Source organism: Trichechus manatus, unplaced genomic scaffold (assembly GCF_000243295.1).
Source record: "Trichechus manatus latirostris isolate Lorelei unplaced genomic scaffold, TriManLat1.0 scaffold00075, whole genome shotgun sequence".
In the NCBI taxonomy this organism is placed as follows: Eukaryota; Metazoa; Chordata; class Mammalia; order Sirenia; family Trichechidae; genus Trichechus; species Trichechus manatus.
The window spans coordinates 6,602,507-6,630,348 of record NW_004444011.1 but is presented as its reverse complement, the minus strand read 5'-3'; the positions used below and the strand labels follow the sequence as shown (position 1 = coordinate 6,630,348).

Below are 27,842 nucleotides of genomic sequence, written 5' to 3'. Positions count from 1 at the left end.
GTGTGCTGTCTGTCCCTTAACCTAAGATAATTCTTGTCTACTATACGTTAGTGAATAATGTTCTCCCTCTCTTTCCACCCTCGTAACCATCAAAGAATGTTTTCTTCTGTGTTTATACCTCTTCTTGAATTCTTATAATAGTGGTCTTATACAATATTTGTCCTTTAGGGACTGACTAAATTCACTTAGCAAAATGCCCTCCAGATTCTTCCATGTTATGTTTCACGGCTTCATCGGTTCCTTATCATTGTGTAGTATTCCATTGCGTGAATACACCGTAATTTGTTTATCCGTTCATCTGTTGATGGGCACCTAGGTTGTTTTCATCTTTTTGCTATCGACAACAGTGCTGCAATGAACATGGGTGTGCATATATCTATTTGTGTGACAGCTGTTATTTCTCTAGGATATATTCCAAGGAGCGGGATTGCTGGATCATATGGTACTTCTATTTCTAGCTTTTTGAAGAAGTGTCAAATCGATTTCCAAAGTAGTTGTATCATTTTACATCCCCACCAAGAGTGTTTAAGTGTTACAGTCTCTCCACAACCTCTCCAACATTTATTATTTTGTGTTTTTTGGATTGATGCTAGCCATGTTGGGGTGAGATGGTATCTCACTGTAGTTTTGATTTGCATTTCTCTAATGGTAAATGATCGCGAGCATTTCTTCACCTGTCAGTTAGCCGCCTGCATGTCTTCTCTGGCAAGGTTCCTCTTCGTATCCTTTGCCCATTTTTTTAATTGGGTTATTTGTCTTTCGTTGTTGCGGTATTGCAGTATCCTGTAGATTTTAGAGACTAGATGCTGATCAGATTTATAGTAGCCAAAAATTTTTTTCCAGTCTATAGGTTGTCTTTCGACTCTTTTGGTGAAGTCTTTTGATGAGCTTAAGTGTTTGATTTTTAGGAGCTCCCAGTTATCTAGTTTCTCTCCTGGTGTCTGTGCATTGTTACTTATGATTCATACTTCGCTTATGCCATGTATTAGGGCTCCTAGCACTGTCCCTATTTTTTCTTCCATGAACTTTATCGTTTTTGATTTTATATTTAGGTCTCTGATCCATTTTGAGTAAGTTTTTGTGCATGGTGTGAGGTATGGGTCTTGCTTCAATTTTTTGCAGATGGATATCCAGTTATGCCAGCACCATTTGTTAAAGAAACTGTCTTTTCCCCAATTAATGGACTTTGGGCCTTTGTCAAGTATCAGCTGCTCATAGGCGGATGAATTTATGTCTGGATTCTCAATTCTGTTCATTGGTCTATATATCTGCTGTAACAGAACCAGGCTGTTTTGACTGCTGTGGCGGTATAATAGGTTTTAAAATCAGGTAGTGTGAGGCCTTCCATTTTGTTCTTCTTCTTCAGTAATGCTTTACTTACCGGGGTCTCTTCTCTTTCCATATGAAGTTGATTTGTTTCTCAATCTCATTAAACAATGCCGTTGGAATTTGGATCCGGATTGCATTTTATCTGTAGATTGCTTTGGATACAACTGACGTTTTCACAATGTTGAGTTTTCCTATCCATGAGCAAGGTATGTTTTTCCACTTACACAATTCTCTTTTGGTTTCTTGCAGTAGTGCCTTGTAGTTTTCATCATATAGGTCTTTTATGTCTCCAGTTAGATTTTTCCTCAGTATTTTATCTTGTTGGGGGATACTGCAAATGGTATTGATTTGGTGATATCCTCTTCGAGGTTCTCTTTGTTGGTATAAAGGAATCCAACTGATTTTTGTATATGTTTATCTTGTATCCTGAAACTTTGCTGAAATCTTCTATTAGTTCCTGCAGTTTTCTTGTGGATTCTTTGGGGTTTTCTGTGCATAAGATCATGTCATCTGCAAATAGAGATACTTTGACTTCTTCCCTACCAATCTGGATGCCTTTATTTCTTTTTCTAGCCTAATTGCTCTGGCTAGAATATCCAGCACAGTGTTGAATAAGAGTGGTGATAAAGGGCATCCTTGTGTGGTTCCCGTTCTCAAGGGGAATGCTTTCAAACTCTCTCCATTTAGAATAATGTTCGCTGTTGGCTTTGTATAAATGCCCTTAATTATGTTGACAAATTTCCCTTCTATTTCTATTTTGTTGAGAGTTTTTATCATGAATGCGTGTTGGACTTTGTCAAATGCCTTTTCTGCATCGACTGATGAGATCATGTTGTTCCTGTCTTTTGTTTTATTAATATGATGGATTACATCGATTATTTTTCTAATGTTGAACCATCCCTGCTACCTGGTATAAATCCCACCTGATCATGGTGAATTATTTTTTTGATATGCTGCTGAATTCTATTGGCTAGAATTTTGTTGAGGATTTTTGCATCAATGTTCATGACGGATATTGGTCTGTAATTTTCTTTTTTTGTGGTGTCTTTACCTGGTTTTGGTATCAGGGTTATGCTGGCTTCACAGAATGAGTTTGGGAGTATTCCTTCCTTTTCTGTGCTCTGAAATACGTTTAGTAGTAGTGGTGTTAACTCTTCTCTGACAGTGTGGTAGAATTCTCCAGTGAAACTGTCTGGGCCAGGGATTTTTTTTTTTGTTGGGGGTTTTTAAATTACCTTTTCCATCTCCTTTTTTTGTTATACGTTTATTTAGTTGTTCTACCTCTGACTGTGTTAGTTTAGGTAGGTAGTGAGTTTCTAGAAATTTGTCCATTTCGTCTAGGTTTTCAAATTTGTTAGAGTACAATTTTTCATAGTATTCTTTTATGATTCTTTTAATTCCAGTTGGGTCTCTTGTGATATCATCCATCTCATTTCTTATAGGGGTTATCTGCTTCCTGTCATGTTTTTCTTTTGTCAGCTTGGCCAGTGGTTTACCGATTTTGTTGATCTTTTCAGAGAATCAGCTTTTGGTCTTGTTAACTCTCTCAATTCTTTCTCTATTCTCTATTTCATTTAATTCTGCTCTAATTCTTATTATTTCCTTTCTTGTGGCGCCAGAGGGCTTCTTTTGCTGCTGTCTTTCTGCTTGTTCCAGTTGTAAGAATAATGTTTTGATTGTGGCCCTTTCTTCTTTTTGGATGTGTGCATTTATTGCTATAAACTGACCTCTGAGCACTGCTTTTGTGGTGACCCAAAGGTTCTAGTAGGATGTGTTTTCATTCTCATCTGATTCTATGAATTTCTTTATTGTATCCTTAATTTTTCTAGAACTCAGTACTTTTTGAGTGAGGTGTTCTTCAGTTTCCATGTGTTTGATTTTTTTCCTTGCTTTTTCTATTATTGATTTCTCCTTTTATGGTTTTATGGTCAGAAAATACGTGTGTAATATTTTGGTGCTTTGTAATCTCTTAAAGCTTGCTTTATGGCCTAATATATGGTCTATTCTGGAGAATGTTCCATGTGCATTGGAAAAGAAAGTATACTCGGCTGCTGTCGGGTGGAGCGCTCTGTATATGTCTATGAGGTCAAGTTGGTTGACTGTGGCATTTAGACCTTCCATGTCTTTACTGAGGTTCTTTCTGGATGTTTTGTCCTTCACCAAAAGTGGTATGTTGAAGTCTCGTTACTACTATTGTGGAGACTTCTATCTCTCTTTTCAAAGCTGTCAGAGTTTGTTTTATGTATTTTGGAGTCCTATCGTTGGGTGCATAAATATTTATTATAGTTATGTCCTACTGGTGTATTAACCCTTTAATCATTAAGTAGTGTCCTTCCTTAACCTTTGTAGTGGATTTTACTTCAAAGCCTATTTTGTCAGAGACTAATATTGCCACTCCTGCTCTTTTTTGATTATTGTTTGCTTGAGAAATTTTTTTTCCATCCTTCGAGTTTTATCTGTGTCTTTGAGGCTAAGGTGTGTCTCTTGTAGGCAGCATATAGACATATCATGTTTTTTTATCCAATCTGCCACTCTCTGTCTCTTTATTGGTGCATTTAATCCATTTACATTCAGCCAAATTATTGATAGGTAAGCATTTAGTGCTGTCTTTTGGATATCTTTTTTTCTGTGTTGCTGATAGTTTCTTTGTTCCAGTTAATATTCTGTGCTGAGTCATTTTTCTTTATGTATTTTCTTTTCATCGTTATTGATTTTGTATTTGCTGAGTCTTTATATTTTTCTTGTTTTTTATTTTGATGTGTAGAATTGTTAAGTTTCCTTTGTGGTTACCTTAATATTTACTCCTATTTTTCTAAGTTTATAACAGTCTTTTATTTCTTTATATCACCTTGACTTCCCCTCCATATGAAAAATCTATGTCTACATTTTTGAGTTCCTCTTTTTGGTTTTAATGTTGTCATCTTTTACATATTGACATCTCTTTTCCCTATTTTCAGTGTTTTAACTTCAGTTTATTTTTGTGACTTCCCTATCTGGGTTGATATCTGGTTGCTCTGTCCTGTGTTCTAGTCTTGGGTTGTTATCTGATGTGACTTGATTTTCTAACTGAAGGACTCGCTTTAGTATTTCTTAAAGTTTTGATTTGGTTTTTGCAAATTCCCTAAACTTCCATTTATCTGGAAGTTAATGCCCTAATTTCACCATCATATTTGAGAGACTGTTTTGCTGGATATATCATTCTTGGGTGGCAATTTTTTTCCCTCAAGGCTTTATATGTGTCATCCCATTGCCTTCTTGCCTGCATGGTTTCTGCTTGAGTAGTCCGAGCTTATTCTTATTGACTCTCCTTTGTAGATGACTTTTCGTTTATCCCTAGCTGCTCTTAAAATTCTCTCTTTATCTTTGGTTTTGGCAAGTTTGATTATAATATGTCTTGGTGACTTTCTTTTGGGATATACCTTATGTGGGGTTCAATGAGTATACTGGACAAATATTTTCTCATCTTTCACGATATCAGGGAAGTTTTCTGCCAAGGTATCTTCAACAATTCTCTCTGTATTTTCTGTTATCCCCCCCTGTTCTGGTACTCCAGTCACTCACAGGTTATTCCTCTTAATAGAGTCCCACCTAATTCTTAGGATTTTTTCATTTTTTTTTAATCCTTTTATCTGATTTTTCCTCAAATAAGTTGGTGTCAAGTGCTTTACCTTCAATCGCACTAATTCTGACTTCCATTGCCTCAATTATGCTCCTATGACTTTCTATTGAGTTGTCTAATTCTGAATTTTATTGTTTATCTTCTGGATTTCTGCTTGCTCTCTCTATGGATTCTTCCAGCTTGTTAAATTTGTCATTATGCTCTTCTCTAATCTTCTTAAGTTCCTCTATTGCTTTGTGTGTGTTTTGCATAATTTCCTTCCTGATCTCTTGAAGAGTTCTGTATATTAATATTTTGTATTCTACTTGTGGTAATTCCAAGAAATTCTCTTCCTCCAGAAATTTTTTGTGATTTCTTGGGAGCTTGCTGAAGCCATTATGGTCTGCCACTTTATGTGATTCGATATTGACTATTGTCCTTAAGGCATCAATAGGTTATTATATTTATTTATTTTATGTTTGCTTCCTGTATCCTAGCTTCTTGTTTTTATATGCCCAAGTACGCTGCTCAGGTGATCTAGCCCGATCACCGGTGCCCCTGAAGCCCCAACATCCTGCCACCAGGTGGCCAGACCTGCCACTAAGTATGTGAGCCCAAGAGTCCACTCACTCCTCCTGTATGGATTCAGCTCGAGTGTCCAGGTAGTCAGCCACCAAGTGTGTGGTACAGGCTCTCACCTACAGTCCTAGAGAGGCATGGGTGATTGGTGTAGGCACAGGCATCCGGGTGCAGCAGGGGGACACTTGCTGAGTGAGGCAGGGGGCCGATGGCCACCAAGTGTCCAGTAGGAAAGCGTGTCCCTGCTCCCTACAGCACTTAGGTGGGTGGGTTTTTCAGCCAGACTATGAGCACCCTGTGCTATTGCCTGTAAGGACTAGCAGGCACCACTTATTCTTGGGCGCCTGGTGGAGGTGGCTAGGTGGCGTGGGTGGAGCCACCAGTCCTCAGGCCCCTGATATGGGTAGGTGAAGACCCTACTTAATAGGCAGAGCAGTGTCAAATGTCAAGAACCTGTCACTTCACAGCTGAAACAGTTTAAGTTAGAGTTCCGGTATATACCTTGTTATACTGTGGTAATGAGGGCCTACACTGCTGAAATGGGTCCACACAAGAATCTGCAAGGGGAAACGCACTCAAAGTCCGTGGATCCATTATGCCTGTGCCTAGGCAAAGGAGCTGTGCCTACCCTGGGTTACTGGCTTAGGGGAGCCAGCAGAATATTTTTTCCCCATTTGTTAATTTGTTCCCTCTCCAAGGTCAGGAAAATGGCTCAGGGCACATGACAGGTCCTACTTCTAGCCCAGGGGACTCAGCAATCGGTGACACCGTCCTGGACCGAGTGTAGAGCAGGGAGCGGGGAGGGAAATGAGAGAGAGGTTTTTCCCTAAGGGGGGTGTTTTTGATCTGCGTGTTAGGCCAGATGCAAGTACTTATCTTTTGCTGATCAAGGGCTGCTTCTCACTGTTTCTGGATGGCCAAGTAGACTCTCTGCTGCTGGGTGTCTCCTGGTGTGGAAAACACCTCCCAAGTGAGCACCACTGCCTGCCTGCCTCACCACATACCACAAGCTGAACCAGCCTGAAGGACTCAGGCTCTTGCTGGGTCAGGTCTGGCAACTCTTCGCTGCTTCCGAACCATCTCTTCCTCCTCCTGCCACTCAGTCCGATTCCTCAACTTTGCCTTTGATGTTCAGCGCTCCTAGATTGTCATATATAATCAATTCATTTATTTTTTCGGGTCTTTGTTGTAAGAGGGACCACCAGAAGCATCTGATTACTCCGTCTTCTTGGCCCCGACGACTCATCATTATTCTTTATTGTTGCATAGTATTCCATTGTGTTTATGTACCACAGTTTGTTAATACATTCATCTGTTGATGGGCACTTAAGTTGTTTCCATCTTTTTGCTATTGTGAATAATGCTGCAATGAACATTGGTGTACATATGTCTATTTGTGTGATGGCTCTTATTTCTTTAGGGTATATACCTAGGAATAGGATTGTTGGATCATATGGTATTTCTACTTCTAGCTTTTTAGAAAGCGCCATACCATTTTCCAAAGTGGTTGTACCATTTTACATCCCCACCTACAATGTATAAGAACTCCAATCTCTCCAAGACCTTGCTAACATTTGTTATTTCCTGATTTTTTTTTTAATTAGTGTCAGTAATGCTGGGGTGAGTTGGTATGTCATTGTAGTTTTGATTGGCATCTAATAGCTAATAATCATGAGTATTTCTTCATAAGTTTGTTAGCTGCCTGAATATTTTCTTTAATGAAGTGTCTGTTCACATCCTTTGCCCATTTTTAAATTGGATTGTTTGTCTTTTTATTGTTGTGATGTTGAAGTTTTCTATGAATTTTAGAGATGAGACCCTTGTCAGATATGTTGTAGCCAAAATTTTTTTCCCAGTCTATAGGTTCTCTTTTGGAGAAGTCTTTTGTTTAGCGTAAGTGTTTAATTTTTAGGAGGTCCCATTTATCTAGTTCGTCTTGTGCTATGTGTGCATTTTTAATTATGTTTGGTATTCTATTTATGCCATATATTAGAGCACCTAGTGTTGCCCCTACTTTTTCCTCCATGATCTTTCAAGTTTTAGGTTTTATATTTAGGTCTTTGATCCAATTTGAGTTAGTTTTTGAGGATGGTGTGAAGTATGGGTCCTGTTTCATATTTTTACAGATGGAAATCCAGTTTTACCAGCACCAATTATTAAACAGACTGTCTCTTCCCCCATTTAATGGTCTTTGGCCCTTTGTCAAAGATCAGCTGACCACAGGGGGATGGATTTACATCTGGGTTCTCAATTCTGTTCCCCTGGTCTGTGTATCTGTCATTGTACCAGTACCAGGCTGTTTTGACTATCATGGCCATATAGTATGTTCTGAGATTAGATAATCTGAGGTTTCCTACTTTGTTCTTCTTCTTCAATATTACTTTACTTATCCAGAGAAAATTTCCAGGTTTTAATTTAAAAAATCACTCAGGAAAACTTCAATTTGAATGAGAAAAGATAACAGATACCTACAACAGGATGAAAGATACATTAAAATTATCTGACTAGGATTTTAAAGCAGCCAAGTAAAAATAGTTCAACAAGCAGTTACAAACACTCTAAAATCAAATGAAGAAAAAAAAGCATCAGCAAGGAAAATGAAGATATACAGACCAACCAAACTGAAATGTCAAAACTGAAAAACACACTAACTGAAATGAAAAAAAAATGGATAAGTTCAACAGCAAATACAGGCGTCTCCTATTGGAATCCAAGGCTGGTTCAATATTCAAAATTTGATCAATGTAATCCACCATATTATTAGTTCAAAAAAGAAAAATCAAATGATCATATCAATTGATGTAGAAAAAGGATTTATAAAATCCAACACTCAACCATGATAAAAATTCTCCTAAAAATTGCGATAGAGAGGAACTCCCTCAATTTCATTAGATAATCTTAAAAAAAAAACATAGAGCTAACATCATACTTATCGGTGAAAAATTAAATGCTTTCCTTCCTAAGGTAGGAAAAATAGCAAAGATGTCCACTCTTACCATTCTTATTCAACATAGTACAGAAAGTTATAGCCTGCAATTAAGACATAGAAAGAAAATGCACACGGATTGGAAAGGGAAAAAAAAAATCTGTCCCGACTTGCACATGACACAATTGTCTACACAGAAAATCCCAAGAAATCTACATAAGAACTCCTAGAACTAAAAACTAAGTTCAGAAAGGTTTCATAATACAAGACCAATGTACAAAAATCAACTGAATTTCTATATACTAGCAATGGACATGTGGAAATTGAAATTAAAAGAACAATATCATTTACAATTACCCAATATAAAATAAAAAAAGACTCAAGGTATAAATCTAACAAAACATACAAGATTTGTATGCTTAAAAACTATGAAACATTGAAGAAATAAACCAATGAAGATACAAATAAATGGAGACACACAGATTAGAAGACTCAACATAGTAAATACGTAAATTCTCCCCAAATTGATATAGAGGTTTAACGCAATTTATATCTAAATTCCAGTAGAAATTTTTGTAGATATACTCAGGATTTTTCTAAAATTTAGATGGAAAGGCAAAGGAACTAGAATAGCTAAAACAATTTTGAAAAAGAAGAATAAAATGGGAAGAATCACTTCACCCAATTTTAAGACTTATTGGCATTGTTAGGTGCCGTCGAGTCGGTTCCAACTCATAGTGACCCTATGTACAACAGAACAAAACACTGCCCGGTCCTGTGCCATCATCACAATTATTGTTATGCTTGAGCCCATTGTTGCAGCCACTGTGTCAATTCATCTCACTGAGGGACTTATCGTATAGCCAAAATAATCAAGACTGTCCTACTGGCAAAACGAAAAATCAGTTGCCATTGAGTCAATTCTGAACCATACTCCATAGGGTTTTCAATGGCTGTGATCTTTTGGAATTAGATGGCTAGGCTTTCTTCTGAAGTGTCACTGGGGGGATTCGAATCACCAACCTTTAGGTTAACAGTCGAGTGCTCAACTGTTTGCACTAACCAGGGACTCCTGTCATACTGGCAGAGGGATAGAAACATAGATCAGTGGAATAGAACACTCAGAAACAGCCCCAAAAAGTGCAGCCAACTGATTTTTGACAAAGGTGCAAAAGCAACCGAATGGACAAAGAACAGTCTTTTTAAAAAATGCTGCTGGAGCAATTAGATATCTTTGGGGGGAAAAAAACCACTTCTACCTAAATCTCATCCACCACTCATCTGTCAGTTTGTTGTACTGTGGTTGCTTGTGTGTTGCTTTCATGCTGGTATTTCAGATACCAGCAGGGTCACCCATGGTGGACAGGTTTCAGCAGAGCTTCCAGACTAGGACAGACTAGGAAGAAAGACCTGGAGATCTATTTCTAAAAATACTGGCCAGTGAAAACCTTATGAATAGTGACAGAACATCGTCTGATAAACTGCTGGAAAATGAGCCTCTCAGGTGGGAAGGCACTCAAAATACAACTGGGGAAGAGTTGCCTCCTCAAAGTAGAATTGATCTTAATGACGTAGATGGAGTAAAGCTTTCAGGAACTTCATTTGTTGATATGGCACAACTCAAAAGGAGAAGAAACAGCTGCAAATATCCATTATTAATAGGAATGTGGAATGTATGAAGTATAAATTTAGGAAATTTGGAAGTTGTCAAAAATGAAATACTTAGAGATAGATATCCCAGGCACTAGTGAGCTGACATGGACAGGTATTGGCTATTTTGAATTGGACAATCAGATGGTCTACTATGCTGGGAATGACAAATTGAAGAGGAATGGTATCACATTCATCATCAAGAACACTTCAAGATCTATCCTGAAGTATAATGCTGTCAGTGATAGGATAATATCCACATGCCTACAAGGAAGACCAGTTAATACAACTATTTTTCAAATTTATGTACCAATCGCTAATGTCAAACATGAAGAAATTCAAGACTCTTCCCAACTTCTACCATCTGAAATTGATAGCACATGCAAATCAAGATGCAGTGATAATTACTGGTAATTGGAATGTGAAAGGTGGAAATGAAGAAGAAGGATCAGTAGTTGGAAAATACAGACTTGGTGATAGAAGCAATGTTGGGGATCACATGGCAGAATTTCACAAGACTAACAACTTATTCATTGGAAATATCTTTTTTTCAACAACATAAACGGCGACTATACACAAGGACCTCACCAGATGGAATATATAAGAATCAAATTGACTATACCTGTGGAAAGAGAGATAGAGAAGCTCAATATCATCAGTCCGAAAAAGGTCAGGGACCGACTGCAATTACTCTTATGCAAGTTCAAGCTGAAGCTGAAGAAAATTAAAACAAGTCCACAAGAGCCAAAATACGACCTTGAGTATATACCACCTGAACTTTAGAGACCATCTCAAGAATAGACTTGATGCATCGAACACCAACGATGGAACACTAGACGAGTCGTGGGATGACATCAAGAACATTATACGTGAAGAAAGCAAAAGGTCATTAAAAAGACAAGAATGAAAGAAAAGACCAAAATGGAGGTCAGAAAAGACTCTGAAATTTGCTTTTGAAAGCAGAGTAGCTAAAGCGAACAGAAAAAATGACATAAAAGAGCTAAACAGGAGATTTCAAAGGGCGGCTCAAGAATACAAAGTAAAGTATTATAATGAAATGTGCAAAGACCTGGAGATCGAAAACCAAAAGGGAAGAACAGGCTCGGCATTTCTCAAGCTGAAAGAACTGAAGAGAAAATTCAAGTATCCCAGTTACAATACTGAAGGATTCTATGGGCAAAATACTGAAAGACACAGGAAGCATCAAAAGAAGATGGAAGGAATATACAGAGTCACTGTATCAAAGTTCAACCATTTCAAGAGGTAGCATATGATCAAGAACCAATGCTTCTGAAGGAAGAAGTCCAAGCTGCACTAAAGGCATTGGCAAAAAACAAGTCTCCAGGAATTGATGGAACGTCATTCAAGATGTTTCAACAAACGGATGCAATGCTGGGAGTGCCCACTCATCTATGCCAAGGAATGTGGAAGACAACTACCTGGGCAATTAACTGGAAGAGATCCGTATTTGTGCCTATTCCAAAGAAAGGCAATCCAGCAGAATGCGGAAATTATTACACAATATCGTCAATATCACACAAGTAAAATTTTGCTGAAGATAATTCAAAAACGGTTGCAGCAGTACATCGACATGGAACTGCCAGAAATTCAAGCCAGATTCAAAAAAGGATGTGGAACAAGGGATATCATTGCCAATGTCAGGTGGATCTTGGATGAAAGCAGAGAATACCAGAAAGACATTTACCTGTGTTTTATTGACTTTACAAAGGCACTTGACCATGTGGATCATAACAAATTATGGATAATATTGCGAAGAATGGGAATTCCAGAACACTTACTTATGCTCATAAGGAACCTGTACATAGACCAAGAGACAGTCATTGGTACACAACAAGGGAATATCGCATAGTTTAAAATCAGGAAAGGGTCGTATCCTTTTATCATATTTGTTCCATCTGTATGCTGAAAAAATAATCCAAGAAGCTGGACAGTATGAAGAATAACGTGGCATCACAATTGGAGGAAGACTCATAAACAACCTTTGATATGCAGATGACACCACCTTGCTTGCTGAAAATGAAGAGGACTTGAAGCATTTACTGATGAAAATCAAAAACTACAGCCTTCAGTATGGATTACATCTCAACATAAAGAAAACAAAAATCTCACAACTGGACCAAAAAGCAACATCATGATAAATGGAGAAAATACTGAATTTGTCAAGGATTTCATTTTCCTTGGATCCACAATCAATGCCCATGGAAACAGCAGTCAAGAAATCAAATGATGATGGTTATGAGGTAGGAGAGAAGGGGAGGGAAAATACTAACTAGACAATAGACAAATGGTACCTTTGGCGAAGGGTAAGGCAGTATACAACACTGGGGAAGTCAGCATAACTTGACCAAGGCAAAGTCACAGAAGCTTCACAGACACATCCAAACTCCCTAAGGGACCGAGTTACTGGGTTGAGGGCTGGAGACCATGGTCTTGGGGGACATCTAGCTCAATTAGTGTAACATAGTTTATAAAGAAAATGTTCTACATCCTACTTTGGTGAGTAGTGTCTGGGGTCTTAAAAGCTTGTGAGTAGCCATCTGAGATACATTTACTGGTCCATCCCATCTGGACAAGGGAGAATGAAGAAAACCAAAGACACAAGGGAAGGATTAGTTCAAAGGACTAATGGATCACAACTACCACAGCCTCCACCAGACTGAGTCCAGCACAACTAGATGGTGTCTGACTACCAGCACTGACTGCTCTGACAGGGATCACAACAGAGGGTCCTGGACAATGCTGGAGAAAAATGTAGAACAAAATTCAAACTCACGAAAAAGAGACCGGACTTACTGGTCTGACAGAGACTGGAGAAACCCCAAGAGTATGGCCCCCAGACACCCTTTTAACTCAGTACTGAAGTCACTCCTGAGGTTCACCCTTCAGCCAAAGATTAGACAAGCCTATACAACAAACAATAACACACGTAGTTCAACCATGTATACGAGACTAAATGGGCACCAGCTGAGGGGCAAGGACAAGCAAGCAGGAGGGGACAAGAAAGCTGGATGAATGCAAACGGGAAACCCAAGATCGAGAAGGGGAGAGTGCTGACATGTCGCAGGGTTGGCAACCAATGTCACAAAACAATATGTGTATTAATTGTTTAATGAGAAGCTAATTTGCTCTGTAAACTTTCACCTAAAGTAGAAGAAAGAAATCAAACAACATATTGCATTGGGCAAATCTGCTGCAAAAGACCTCTTTCAAGTGTTAAAAAGCAAAGATGTCACATTGAGGACTGTCTTAGTCATATATGGCTGCTATAACAGAAACACCAGAAGTAGATGGCTTTAAGAAACAGAAATTTATTTTCCCACAGTTTTGGATGCTAGAAGTCCAAATCCAGGGCACCAGCTACAGGGGAAGGCTTTCTCTGTCAGCTCTGGAGGAAGGTCCTTGTCATCGATCTTCCCCTGTTCAAGGAGCTTCTCAGTGCAGGAACCTCAGGTCCAAAGGATGTGCTCTGCTCCCAGCATTGCTTTCTTGGTGGTATGAGATCCCCATGTCTCTCTGCTTCTCTCTTTTATATCTCTAAAGAGATTGACTTAAAATATAACCTAATCTTGTAGATTGAGTCCTGCCTCATTAACATAACTGCTGCTAATCCCACCTCATTAACATCATAGAGGTAGGATTCACAACACATAGGAAAATCACATCAGATGACAAAATAGTGAACAATCACACAATACTGGGAATCGTGGACTAGCTAAGTTGACACATTTTGGGGGGACACAATTCAATCTATAACAAGGACTAAGGTGCACTTCACCCAAGCTATGATAGTTTCAATCGTCTCATATGCATGTGAAAGCTAGACAATAAATAAGAAAGACTGAAGAAGAACAGATGCCTCTGAATTACGGCTGGCAAAGAATATTGAATATACCATGGATTTCCAGAAGAATGAAAAAATCTATCTTGGAAGAAGTACAGCCAGAATGCTCCCTAGAAGTGAGGATGGTGAGACTTCGTCTCATGTACTTTGGACATGTTATCAGGAGGGACTAATCCCTGGAGAAGGATATCATGCTTGGCAAAGAGCCAGCAAAAAAGAGCAAAACCTTCTATGAGATGAACTGACACAGTGCCTGCAAAAATGGGCTCAAACATAGCAATGATTGTGACGATGGTGTAGGACTGTGCAGTGTTTCGTTCTGCTGTACATAGGGTCGCTATGAGTTGGAACCAACTCAAATGCACCTAACAACAACAACCTAAACCTCATACCTTATAGAAAATTTAATTCAAAATGGATCATAAAATTTTTAGAAGAAAACACAGGAAACATCACACTCAATGGAAAAAGGTTTTACGTTTTCCCCTTAAAATCAGGAACAAGACAAGGAAGACTACTCTCACCACTGCTATTCAACACTGTACTGGAACTTGTCACCTGAGCAATTAGCCAAGACAAAGAAATAAAAGGTATCCAAATCAGGAAGGAAGAAGTATAACTGTCCCTTTAGCAGATGACATGATCGCATATATAGAAAACTCCAAAGATTCCATAGAAAGCTATTACAGCTAATAAATGAATTCAAGAAAGTGGCAGGATACAAGGTCCACACACAAAAATAAGTTGGGTTTTCTATGCATCAGCAAGGAGCAAGCTGAAAAAGGAAATTAAGGGAAAAAATTCCATTTATAATGTCATCTAAAAGAATAAAGTACTAGGAATAAATTTAACCAGGAAGGTGAAAGAATTGTACACTGAAAACTATAAAACATTCCTAAAAGAAATTAAGGAAGACCTAAATAAATGGAAGAATATTCTGTGGTTAATAGATTAGAAGGATCAATACAGTTAAGATGTCAATACTACCCAAAGCAATCTATAAATGTAATGAAATGCCTGTAAAAATTCCAACAGCCTTTGCAGAAATGGAAAAGCCAATCCTCAAATTTATATGGATTGGAAGGGAGCCCAGATAGCCAAAGTAATCTTGAAAAGGAAGAATAAAGTAGGAGGACTTAGACTTACTGATTTCAAAACATACTATGAGGCTACATAGCCAAAACAGCCTGGTATTGGTATAATGATAGACATTAAAAACAAAAACAAACTAAAACTCATTGTCATCAAGTTGATTTCGACTCATCACAACCTTATAGTACAGAGTAGAACTTCCCCATGGGGTTTCCAAGGCTGTAATCTTTACACAAGCAGACTGCCATATCTTTCTCCCGCAAAGTGGCTGTGGTTAAAAACTGCTGACCTTTCGGTTAGCAGCTGAGCGCTTAACCACTGTGCCACAAGGGCTCCTTATGATAGACATAAGACCAATGAAATAGAATAGAGAGTTCAGAAATAAACCCATACATCTATGGTCAACTGATTTTCAACAACGGCGCTAAGTCCATTCAATGGGGAGAAAAGAGTCTCTTTAATAAATGGCAGTGGGAAAACTGGATCTCCACAAACAAAATAATGAACTTGGATACATACTTCATACCAAATGTGGAAATTAATTCAAAATGGAACAAGGACATAAATGTAAGAACTAAAACCATAAAACTCTTAGGAGAAAACATAGGGGTATTCCTTTAGGACCTAGTTTTTAAGAAAGTCCTGATACATGCTACAACATGGATGAATCTTGAAAACATTATGTTGAGTGAGATAAGTCAGTCACAAAAGGACAAATATTATATGACCCTACTTGTATGAAGAGCCCAAAGTTTATTAGTAGTTACCAGGAGTGGGAGATAGCGGGAAGGAGAAGCCGTTGCTAAGGGAACACTGGGTTTCTTTTAATGGTGGTAGAAGAATTTGGAAAAGGACAGTGGTGATGGTTTTACATGATGAACATAATAAATGTCACTGAATTGTACACGTAAAAACTATTGAATTGGTAAATGTTACGTTACACAGTAAAACTTGCGAAAGCCAGAACATGTGAAAGGTGGAAACCTGTCAGAGAAGGAAAACTCAAATATTTTTCACCGAAACAAGCGATAGAAAAGTGTTAAAACTGCACCTTGTCAAAGGTAAAAAACTTGCGAGATCCGGAAAAACAAGGCAGTCCCGTTGAGTTCCGGCTCTCATGTGTTTCATTGTATATATATTTTACCACAATGAAAAAAAGAGAGAGAGAGACATAGGAGAAAACCTTTGGAACCTAGGGCTTGGTGAAGAGTTCTTAGATATGACATCAAAAGCGTGACCCATTTAAAAAAAAAAAAAATCAATAAATTGGACTTCATCAGAATTAAAATTTTTGCTCTGTCGAAGACCCTATTAAGGGGATAAAAAGATAACCTATAGACTGGGAGAAATTATTAGCAAACCATATATCTGCTAAAAGGACTTATATCTAGAATATAAAAAGAACTCTCAACATTCAAAACTAGAAAAAAAATTCAATTAGAAAATAGGCAAAAGCCATGAAGAAAGCATTCACTGAAGAGGATATACAGATGGCAAAAAAGCACATGAAAAAAAATGTTCAATATCACTTACCCATTAGCAAAATGCAAATTGAGACCATGAAGAAATATCACTATACACCTAATAAACTAAAAAACCAAACGTGTTGCCTCCGAGTCAATTCTGACTCATAGCAACCCTATAGGACAGAGTAGAACTGCCCCACAGAGTTTCCAAGGAGTGCCTGGTGGATTTGAACTGCTGACCTTTTGGTTAGCAGCTGTAGCACTTAACCACTACGCCACCAGGGTTTCCATACACCTAATAGAACAGCTAAAATAATTACAATGACAAATTGTGGTATAGATGCAGAGAAGCTTGATCTCTCCTACCTTGTTGGTAGAAATGTAATAAAATGGGACAATCATTCTGGAAAATATTTGGCAGCTTCTTAAAACTTTAAACATACACTTATAAGATCCAGCAAATGGAATCCTGGCCCTTTATCCCAGATAAATGAAAACTTATATTCACACAAAACGTGCACGATTGTCCATAACAGCTTTATTGGTAACAATCCAAACTGTAAACAACCAAAATGTCCTACAGTTGGTGAATGGTTAAACCATGGTACATCCATATCATGGAATACTACTCATCAATAAAAAGGAATGAACTATTGATACATGGAACAAACTTAGATGGATCTCAAGGACATTATGTTGAGTGAAAAAAGCCAATCTCAAAAGGTTACATACTGTATGAGTCTCAAAATCACATTCTCAAAATAACATTATCAAAATTACAAAGTTATAGAGATGCCAACTAGATAAGTGGCTGCCAGACAGTAAAGATGATGGGGTGTGAGGGTGGGTGTGACTATAAAGGAGAAGCAGTTGATTGGGGTGGTGGTTACATGAATGTGTATTAAAATGGCATAAAACTATACACATACTTTATACCAATGTCTATTTCCTGGTTTTGATATTAAACTGTGGTTATGGAAGATACAACCAGTAGGAGGAAACTGGCAGATGGATATACGGAACCTCTCTGTACTATCTTTGCAACTTCCTATGAATCTACAACTATTTCAATGTAAAAAGTTAAATATAAAAGTAATACAGTGATTTTACTGCAGCAATCATAACAAAAGGAAAAAAAAATTCTAATATTAAGTGAACAGGCACCTGTGGCTTGTGATAAAGTTCCCAGTGACAACATCATACATGGTTTCAAAAGTACCATATGTCATCATAGTGGTAGTCCCTGACTTACAACATATTCAAGTTATGATGAAGTGCACTCACGATCGTACTTCTGTTTTTTTGCATCTTATCGTTAGTAATATGTACTACAATACAGTGTTGCAGCACGTAATTTTTTGATGTTATCATTATCAGATGTTCACTCACAGATGTTCAATTTTATCATTTACTGTTTTCTAAACTAAATCAGGGGCTTCGGTTGCTTGAAAACATGGACCCAAACGCTGATCACTTAGCTAAAGTCAATAGGCAGACTCGGGAAGTAGCGAGATGTTACTGCAAAATATACGAAGAAAAAAGAAAGGACCATACAGACAGCTCTCACTAATTTTCTGACCAGAAATGCCATCCCCATTCCCAGAGATAATCCAGATGATCCAGAACCTTCCACAAGTGGAGTTATTACCACTGTTGACAAAATGCCAACGTTGTCCAACTCTTCTTCATCACTGGACTAAAATCTTGTGATTTGTGTATTTTTTATGCATGTATGTATGTATTCAAATATATCTGTAATGTTTCCAAACCTCAAAGACAAATTTATAAAGATACTGATAAGAACAGGCAATAATAATGAAAACTAAAAAAAAAAAAAAAAAAAAAAAACCCAGGTATTTGACTTATGTCAGAACCAATTTACAATGGAGTCATTGGAAGGGAACCCCATCATTAAGTCAGGGACTACACATATGGAAATAAAGATGATATAGTCTAGATAACTGTGTTAGATCACTCAAAAAGTAGTTTTAGTGATGACGAAGACACTTTAGTCAAAAATTTTGCTCAAGAGTTTTAACAGCATTGCTTAAAAAAATATGAGAGAAGAAAAGAGCAATCCGGTATTTCTAAATCTTTATAAAAAATATTTACTAAGCCCCTATCATATTCCTGACACTGGGATTACAGCTGTAAACAAGACAAAAACACATGCCTGCATGGAGCTTATAAACTGATATATTATCTTATTTAATATATAATTTTTAAAAAGTACCCATATCCAAATTAATAAGTAAAACTTTAGTTGAAATTTGACTAATTAATCTGTAATTGTTTATATATTGAATTGGCTAAAAAACTTTCTTGGAATCATTTCAGTGAGAAAACTAAGATTGTATTACATTTGGACATACACAGTATTATGATTTGAATATTAAGGGAACTGCAAATTTACATTTGAGCTGTATGATTTTAAAAATCCACACTTCCACTATTATTAGAACCAAGTACCTAGGATAAAATATTATTCTTTCGACAGTTTCTATCTACATATAAACTCTATTTGGTCTTGTTTTCAAACATACTGGAGCTTGTGACTTGGTTACATGTCTTTTTTGTAAGTTATTACAGATAGTGTTCTCCCATCCATGAACACTCTGTATTAACACAGGCAAAACGTTCTAACCTAAACTGGCACTATCCCTCCCCTAACTTCATTTTCTTCTCACCAACTCCTGGATCAGCTCACAAATCAGCACCAGCATCCCTTTCTTCATGAACCTGAGTTTTCTAGAAAACCAATCTTCCTTAAAAAAGGTGAATGTTTTCATGTCCTACCACAACAGAAAAGCATGTTCTGTTCCCACCTTTTCATTATGTGCTTCATCTCACTGTGACTCCTTGACACTCCTACTTAGCTCCAGGGACCACAAAACAAAAAGAAAAAAACCAAACTAATGTTTGGAAATATTATCATTTCTGTAGATAAAAAGAAATATTTGGCAGAATGTTTCAAAACTATGCAGGCTATAAGGACAGAGAAATGGGTAAGGGAAATACTAAGTTTTACTTCTATACTTCTCCCTCCTTTTGACTATTCAAATTGTGACCTTTACGTCCAATTTTTTAATAAAATAAATCAAATATATTTTCTTCCATTCTTGATAAGGGCTGTTTCATTATAAGTACTTAGAATTCACTTCTATTGATCTAGAATACACTCTTAGAGAATGTATAAAAAATCGACACTCAGTCTTATATTTATAAATATTCAACTTATTTAAACATGTCATTTTAATAAGACCACCATGCCCTATTCAAAGTAGTTCTAGTGCAGCCCTCAGAGGATACTGCACAATCTCAGCAGTAAAGCAGATAGACAGGAGGACAGATTAGCAATTAGGTCATGAAAAACAGGCAGCATGAAATAGCTGTTGCTAATCTGCATGAGATGCATTTACTCAATTAAGTAGATGGAAATGTTATTATGAACTCAGTATTCCAATGATGGTCTTTAAAATTAAGAAGGATAAGGGTACATAAAATGCACACTGGGGGATTTTGGGTCTTTATATATTAATTCTAAAGTACACAATGCAGCACACTGTAATGAAGTTAACAAAATTAATTAAAAGATTCTTTGCATGTAACCGTTAGAGACTACATTAAAAAATACATGACAGTTTCTGACATTATTAACAGGGAATGTGACTATTCTTTAACACTTTTAATGTTGATACCAGTACCTTTTCTAAATATACTGCTGATCTTAAAAACAAAAGCAACAGAAGTCTTATTACTCAGATCCTCCTCCTATAAGTTGTTTTTAAAATATGTTCTGGTACTTATTTATTCCATTCTTGGTTTCAACAACTGATAAGCCAGTGATCAATTTTCAAACTTTTTAGAAAACTATTATACATTTTTACTGAAGAGCAGAAAGAGTTTTCAGATACTTACATGTTTTAACATTTGTGTTTCTTTACATAATGTTTTATTAGACAAAATAAGACAATTACAAAATCTGTATGTGAACTGTTATCAAGCTCTTAGGCAGAACAAAAAAATCTTTGAACAATTTTGGAAAAATGGTCACAAACTGCAGAAGTTTTTTGCGTTGTGATAAACACGTCGTGTTTAGCCCCTATTTTCAAAGGGGACTCATGCATACATACATAATCCATTACTATTAGAGAATTCTAATACATATGCCCAATTATAATAACAATTAAGTGATTTTATTACAAAAAATACACAAAAATGATAAGCTGTGTCTATAAGAGCAACTAAACACAGTAGATTCATTTTTGCCTATAGATGTAAATTTTGAGTTTGTTTTTTTTCCTCTTCTTGTAAATGCAATTTTTTTCTCTCCTTTTGACTAGTTTTAAAATGTTTAGAAAATTTTATGTAAAACTTTTACTTAAAAATAACAATTATATAAAAACTGTATTTTAGAGTTTCATTCAGTCATTAATTCATCCAATATAATTAAAGCCATTTCAACAATTGCTATCACATCAGCTTCTTTTTTAATCTTAGGTTTAATATAAAAATAATGATCATTCTCCCACTCCTACCCCCAAGACACACGTAAGTCAACCTTAATATGTAACCGTCTATCATCCTATACTTTTCTCTCTTAACAACAGATGCTTCAAACATCTATATAGTTGATCTGAATATTATTTATGTTTGTGATTGTTGAATCTTCTTGAATTAAATTATGTGTTCCTTGAGACAGTGTTCTATTCAGGATAGGTGTTCGGCTGACACTCATTAATTCACGCTCATGGCATTACATTCATTCATATATCCATCCATTCATCAACTTACTGAACATTTTTTATGTGACAGGATATTATGTTCAATGCTACACGCACAAAGATGAAAAACTGTCCCAGTTCTCAAGCTTCCCAGACAGCTCAGGGACTGTGATAGGTAGAAAAGTGGCCCTTAAAGATGACCAAGTCCGAATCCCGAAACCTTTGAATATGTTACCTAACATGGCAAAAGGAACTTTGCATATGTGATTAAGGTTACGGATCTTGAGATGGAGAGATAATTCTGAATAACCCAAGCAGGCTCAGTGTAATCACAAACCAAAAAAGCCAAACCCACTGCCATTGAGTCAATTCCAATGAGCGCTTAAAAGCAGAAAACATTTCCCAGCTGTGGTCAGAAGGACATGTGATTACAGAAAAACAGTGGGAGAGATGGAATGCTACTGGCTTTGACTAGGGGGAGGGAGCCATGATCCAAAGAACGTGGGTAGCCCCTAGAAAGTGGAAAAGACAAGGAAATGGATTCTCCCCTAGAGTTTCCAGAAAGGAATACAGCCCTCCTTGAGAAATCTTAATTAATTTTAGCCCAGTGAGAACCATGTCAGACTCCTGACGTATACAACTTTAAGATAAATTTATATTGAAGCCACCTAGCTTGTGATAATTTGTTACAGCAGCAACAGAAACCAAATACTGGTATCAATTAGTCCAACATATCCTTTGAAAGATAAGGAAAACTAAAATCCTCAAAGTCACACATTTATGTAGTGGCAGTGTACTCATTGGGTTTAGAGAGAACATAATTCTTCCTTCTCCTCAAACATAGTTTGGCATCAGGGTAAAAAAAGAAAGCTAGGTCTTTCAGTATCTGAAGAGAAATAGCTATAACTATTTTTCTATGTACTGAAAGTGTGAAGCACCATAATTATATTAAAATCATATATGATTCATTCCAATTTGATTTGGTTAAACCACTTCTATGGGATGCAGGAATAGCTTTTACTGCACACCCTCAAAAGCATACAAGTTATCGTGTAAAATTATGCATGGCTGTGTAGGTGTTTACAGGCATGAAGTAACTCAGTATTAATTATCTTTGTATTGCCTCCTGTGCGCAGATTGATATCATGCATACCACATACTTTTCTAGGAATCCAGTGAAGGGGAATGAAGTCTGAACCAGAAATAATAATATTGGAATTTTTTTAAAAAACAGAGATTTCACCTCCATGAAATCAGTCACCAAGTATTTACTGAGCACCTCCTTTATGCCAGAGACTATTTAAGGTACTTGGATAGATACAGAAATGTTCAAAACAAACAAAGTTTCCACCTTTACGGCACATACATTCTATTGGAGGAATCAGATGGTAAACAAAATAAATATCAATTAATATTAACCAGTGGTAAGTACTCTGAATAAAAGGAAAGCAAGCTAAAGAGAAAAACTATATATGGGCGGGAAACGTGTAGATATGGAAAATCAGACAAATGGACCAAGATTGGGAAAATGCCTATTTCAATAGTATGTTCGACTTTTTCTATAATCAGTAAGAACTGTCTTATAGTGTTCAATGAAAGACCTCACTGCAACATACTGATAATTTATTCAAAGTTTTTCATATTATATAACAATATTGCAAATGAAAAACGACATTCAAAACAAAAATCATTGATATCTTCAGATTTTTCATTTACCACTATTATAATACATAGCAAGTTGGGTGATCAATTTGTTAGCCCTGGCAGTAAATATCAATTATAGTTATAGTTCTGCAGTAGTTTAGGACTTAGCAGATTTTGGATGCCTATTAGACTTAAGGACCTATATGAACCATGTTGATTGTATTTCTCTTTTGGATCTCAGACTGTGAGTGGTTCAGTAATTAATAATAAAGTATTTTCCACTTAAAATAAATTGAGCAAAAATGACTATTTAGGGAATGGTATAGAAAATTTAACTACTGCTAAATTTAAGGGAAAATCCTGATTTAAACAATTAGTTTTATATAATACTGTTTACACATTAAGACAATGTTTAAAACTCACTTTGAAGTGTTTCAAGTTCAGCTCTAGTCAGTGCATCTTCCTTTTCCTTCAATTTTGTTTCTTTATACTTAGCATAAAACTGCCCAGCATCCTTAAAAAAGAAGTTACAAATAACACAAAATCACCAGTTTGCTTTCACAGTATTTTCCATATAACTTCATTTACACCAGCATATTCATTCTGCAAGTACTCTTTCTTTGTGTTTACTCATTCTATTTCTTTGATGAACGGAATAAATTAAACACCTCTTTGTAATTTTTCAATCAATCTCAGGGAGTTGATTAAGGCCTGAAATAACATGAGCATAAATTTCAGTAAACTAATTTCTCTCAGATATGAAAGAGAGGTATCCTCTTCCAGGTGTCTTCCTCTGTATGATTTTTTTTCAGTATCATAAGTGCTACTACGTGGCCAAAATACAGAAAATCCAAAATACAGTATAAACCAAAAACCAAACCCACTGCTCTCGAGTCGATTCCAACTCATAGCAACCCTATAGGACAGAGTACAACAACTGCTTTATAGAGTTTCCAAGGCTGTAATCTTTATGGAAGCAGACTGCCACATCTTTCTCCCACAGAGTGGCTAGTGGGTTCAAACTGCTGACTTTTTGGTTTGCAGACAAGCACTTTAAACACTGCACTACCACGGCTCCTTGAATTATTTGGTATAGTAAATTATATTATTGTGACAAAAAACTACTAACACTATTTTCATATTAGTCACACAACTCCAAAAAATTTTCAAAATTAGTATATGCAAATAATAGTACCTTCAGTGGCACATATATTAAAGAAAGTTAGAGCATAAAGTATCAGCAACTTTAAATAACAAAAGTTCAAGCTAGATATAATTCTCAGGCACTTAACAAAGAAATATACTGTTACAGAAAACAACTTTCAGTCAAAAAGAAGATGTATCTACCCGGCATGAATAGAATACAAACCATAACTAACAATGTAGAAACACCAGAAGATAAACTAGAAAACTGGGAGCTCCTAAAAATTAAACACTTAATGCTGATCAAAAGACTTCACCAAAAGAGTACAAAGAGAACCTACAGATGCAGAAAAAGATTTTTTTTGGCTACAAAACATTTGACAAGGGTCTAATCTCTACAATCTATAGAATACTTCAATAGCTCAATAACAGAAGACTAATCCAATTAAAAAATGGGCAAAAGATATGAACAGGCACTTCACCAAAGACGACATTCAGGCAGCTAACAGATACATGAGGAAATGCTCACAGTCATTAGCCATTATAGAAACAAAAATCGAAACTACAATGAGATAGCATCTCACCCCAAAGTTACTGGCACTAATCAAAAACAGAGAAAATAACAAATGTCGGAGAAGCTGCAGGGAGATTGGAACTCTTACGCACTGCTAGTGGGAATGTAAAATGGTAAAACCACTATGGAAAATGATATGGTGCCTCCTTGAAAAGCTAGAAATAGAAATACCAAGAGGCAGGACCAAGATAGCAGAGTAGTCAGACCCTTCCGATAGACCCTCTTATAACAAAGACCCAAGAAAACAAGGGATTCGATTATATATGGCAATCTGGGAGCCGTGAACATCTAAGGCAGATTTGAAGAAACGGACTGAGTGGAAGGGGGAGGGAGAGACACTTTGGAAGCAGCAAAGGGTTGCCAGACTGGACCCAGCGAGAGCCTGAGCCCTTCAGGCCTGAGCAGCTCTTGGGTGAGCAGTGAGGCAGGCAAGTGGCGGTGCTCAGGAGACACGTTTTCTGCACCGGGAGAGACCCAGTATCAGATAGTCTACACCGCTACACAGAACCAGTGAGAGGCAGCGATCATCAGCAAAAGATAAGTACTTGCATATGCCTTACCGCATGGATAAAAACACCCCTCTTAGGGAAAAACCTCTCTCCATTTACCTCCCCGCTTCCTGATCTGCACTGGGTCCTGGACCGGCTTCAGCAATTGCCGAGTCCCCTGGGCCGGAAGTAGGATCCGTCACATGTTCGGAGCCATTCTCTCTGCCTTGGAGAATGAACAAATTAACAAACGGGAAAAGATAAACTGCCAGCTCCACTAAGCCAGGAATCCAGGGTAGGCACAGCTCCTTTGATTAGGCACAGGCATAAGGGATCCACAGACTTTAAGTGCCCTTCCCCCTGCATAGACTTGTGTGGGCCCATCTCAACACTGTAGGCCCTCATTACTGTAGTACAACAGTGTATATACTGGAATTTTAACCTCAACTGTTTCAGCTGTGAAGTGGCAGGTTCTTTACGTTTGACACTGCACTACCCATTAAGCAGGTCTTCACCTACCTATATCAGGGGCCTGAGGACTGGTGGCTCCACCCACGCCACTTAGCCACCTGCGAGAGCAGTCCATGAATAAGAGGTGCCCCCTAGTCCTTACAGCCAACAGCATTAGGTGCTCATAGTCCAGCTGCAAAACCCACTCACCTATGTGCTCTAGGGAAGAGGGACATGCCTTCCTCCTGGACACTCAGGGGTAGCCATCAGCCCCCTGCCTTCCTCAGATGTGTCCCTCGCTACAGCCAGATTGCCTACACCAATCACCCATGCCTGTCTAGGAATGTAAGTGACAGCCTACACCACACACTTGGTGGCTATCTACCTGGGCACCTGAGCTGAATCCATACAGGAGGAGTGGGCAGACTCTTGAGCTCACATAACTAGTAACACATCTAACCACCTGGTTACAGGACATTAAAGCTTCAAAGCTGCCAATAATCAAACTAGCTCATATGAGCAGCCTATTTCGCCGTTATCAAAACAAAACAAGAAGCTAGGACACAGTAAGCAAACATTAACTAAATAAATACAATAACTTATGGATGACTTGGAGAAAACAGTCAATATCAAATCACATAAAAAGGCAATCCATAATGGCTGCAGCAAGCTCCCAAAATAAAGAATCTAGAAATTTTCCAGAGGAGGAAAATTTCTTGGAATTACCAGAAGCAGAATACAAAAGATTAATATACAGAACTATTCAAGAAATTAAAAGGAAATTAAGCAAAACACAGAACATGCAATAGAGGAAATTAAAAAGATTAGAGAAGAGAAAAAGACAAATTTAACAGGCTGCAAGAATCCATAGAGAGATAGCAATCAGAAATCCAGAAGATTAACAATAAAATTTCAGAATTAGACAACAGAATAGAAAGTCATAGGAGCAGAATTGAGGTAATGGAAGCCAGAATTAAAAACAAAGCAGTTACACCAACTTATTTGCGGAAAAATCAGATAAAAGGGTTAAAAAAAATGAAGAAACCCTAAGAATTATGTGGAACTCAATCAAGAGGAATAACCTATGAGTGACTGGAGTACCAGAACGGGGGCGGGGTGGAGGTGGGGGAGGAGGATAACAGAAAATACAGAGAGAATTGTTGAAGATTTGTTGGCAGAAAACTTCCTTGATATCGTGAAAGGTGACAAGATATCTATCCAAGATGCTCATCGAACCTAACATAAGGAAGATCCCAAAAGAAAGTCACCAAGACATATTATAATCAAACTTACCAAAACCAAAGATAAAGAGAGAATTTTAAGAGTGGCTAGGGATAAACAAAAAGTCATCTACAAACAAGAGTCAATAAGAGTAAGCTCAGACTACTACTTAGCAGAAACCATGCGGGCAAGAAGGCAATGGGATGACATATGTAAAGCCTTGAAGGAAAAAAACTGCCAGCCAATTATAATGTATCCAGCAAAACTCTCTCAAATTTGATAGTGAAATTAGGGCATTTCCAGATAAACAGAAGTTTAGGCAATTTGCAAAAACCAAACCAAAATTCCAAGAAATACTAAAGGGAGTCCTATGGTTAGAAAATCAGTAACATCAGATAAGAAACCGAGACTAGAAAACAGGACAGAGCAACCAGATATCAACCTAGACAGGGAAGTCGCAAAAGGAAATCAAAGCTAGAACACTGAAAATAAGGAAACAAATATCACTATGTAACAGATGACAACATTAAAACAAAAAAGAAGGACTTAAAAAATGTATACATAGATTTCTCATATGGAGAAGAAGTCAAGGTGATATAAAGCAATAAAAACAATAGGGGTCAATATTAAGGTAACCACAAAGGAAACTAACAATCCTACAAGTCAAAATAAAAAACTACAAAAATATAAAGACAAAGCAAACACAAAATCAACAACAATGAAAAAGATGAAAAGAAAACACGTAAAGAAAAATGACTCAGCACAGAAAATTAAGTGGAACAAAGAAACTGTGAACAACACACAAAAAAATACACCTAAACGACGGCACTAAACTCATACCTATCAATAACTACGTTGAATGTAAACGGACTAAATACACCAATAAAGAGACAGAGAGTGGCGGATTGGATAAAAAAACATGATCCGTCTACATGCTGCCTACAAGAGACACACCTTAGACTTAAAGACACAAACAAACTAAAACTCAAAGGATGGAAAAAGATATATCAACCAAACAGCACTCAAAAAAGAGCAGGAGTGGCAATATTAATCTCTGACAAAATAGACTTTAAAGTGAAATCCACCACAATGGATA

At 37.1% G+C, this 27,842-nt stretch overlaps 1 protein-coding gene across 8 annotated transcripts in view; it reads right to left on the bottom strand.

The window, feature by feature from the left end:
• DNAJC1 (DnaJ heat shock protein family (Hsp40) member C1) overlaps positions 1-27,842 on the bottom strand; it is a 343,339-nt gene that overhangs the window by 167,150 nt on the left and 148,347 nt on the right. For all 8 annotated transcript variants that reach the window (XM_023735039.1, XM_004380540.2, XM_023735041.1 and 5 more), the window contains one exon: positions 23,294-23,384. In XM_023735039.1, the coding sequence (XP_023590807.1) occupies positions 23,294-23,384 (91 nt within the window). The remainder of the gene's footprint in view (positions 1-23,293; positions 23,385-27,842) is intronic.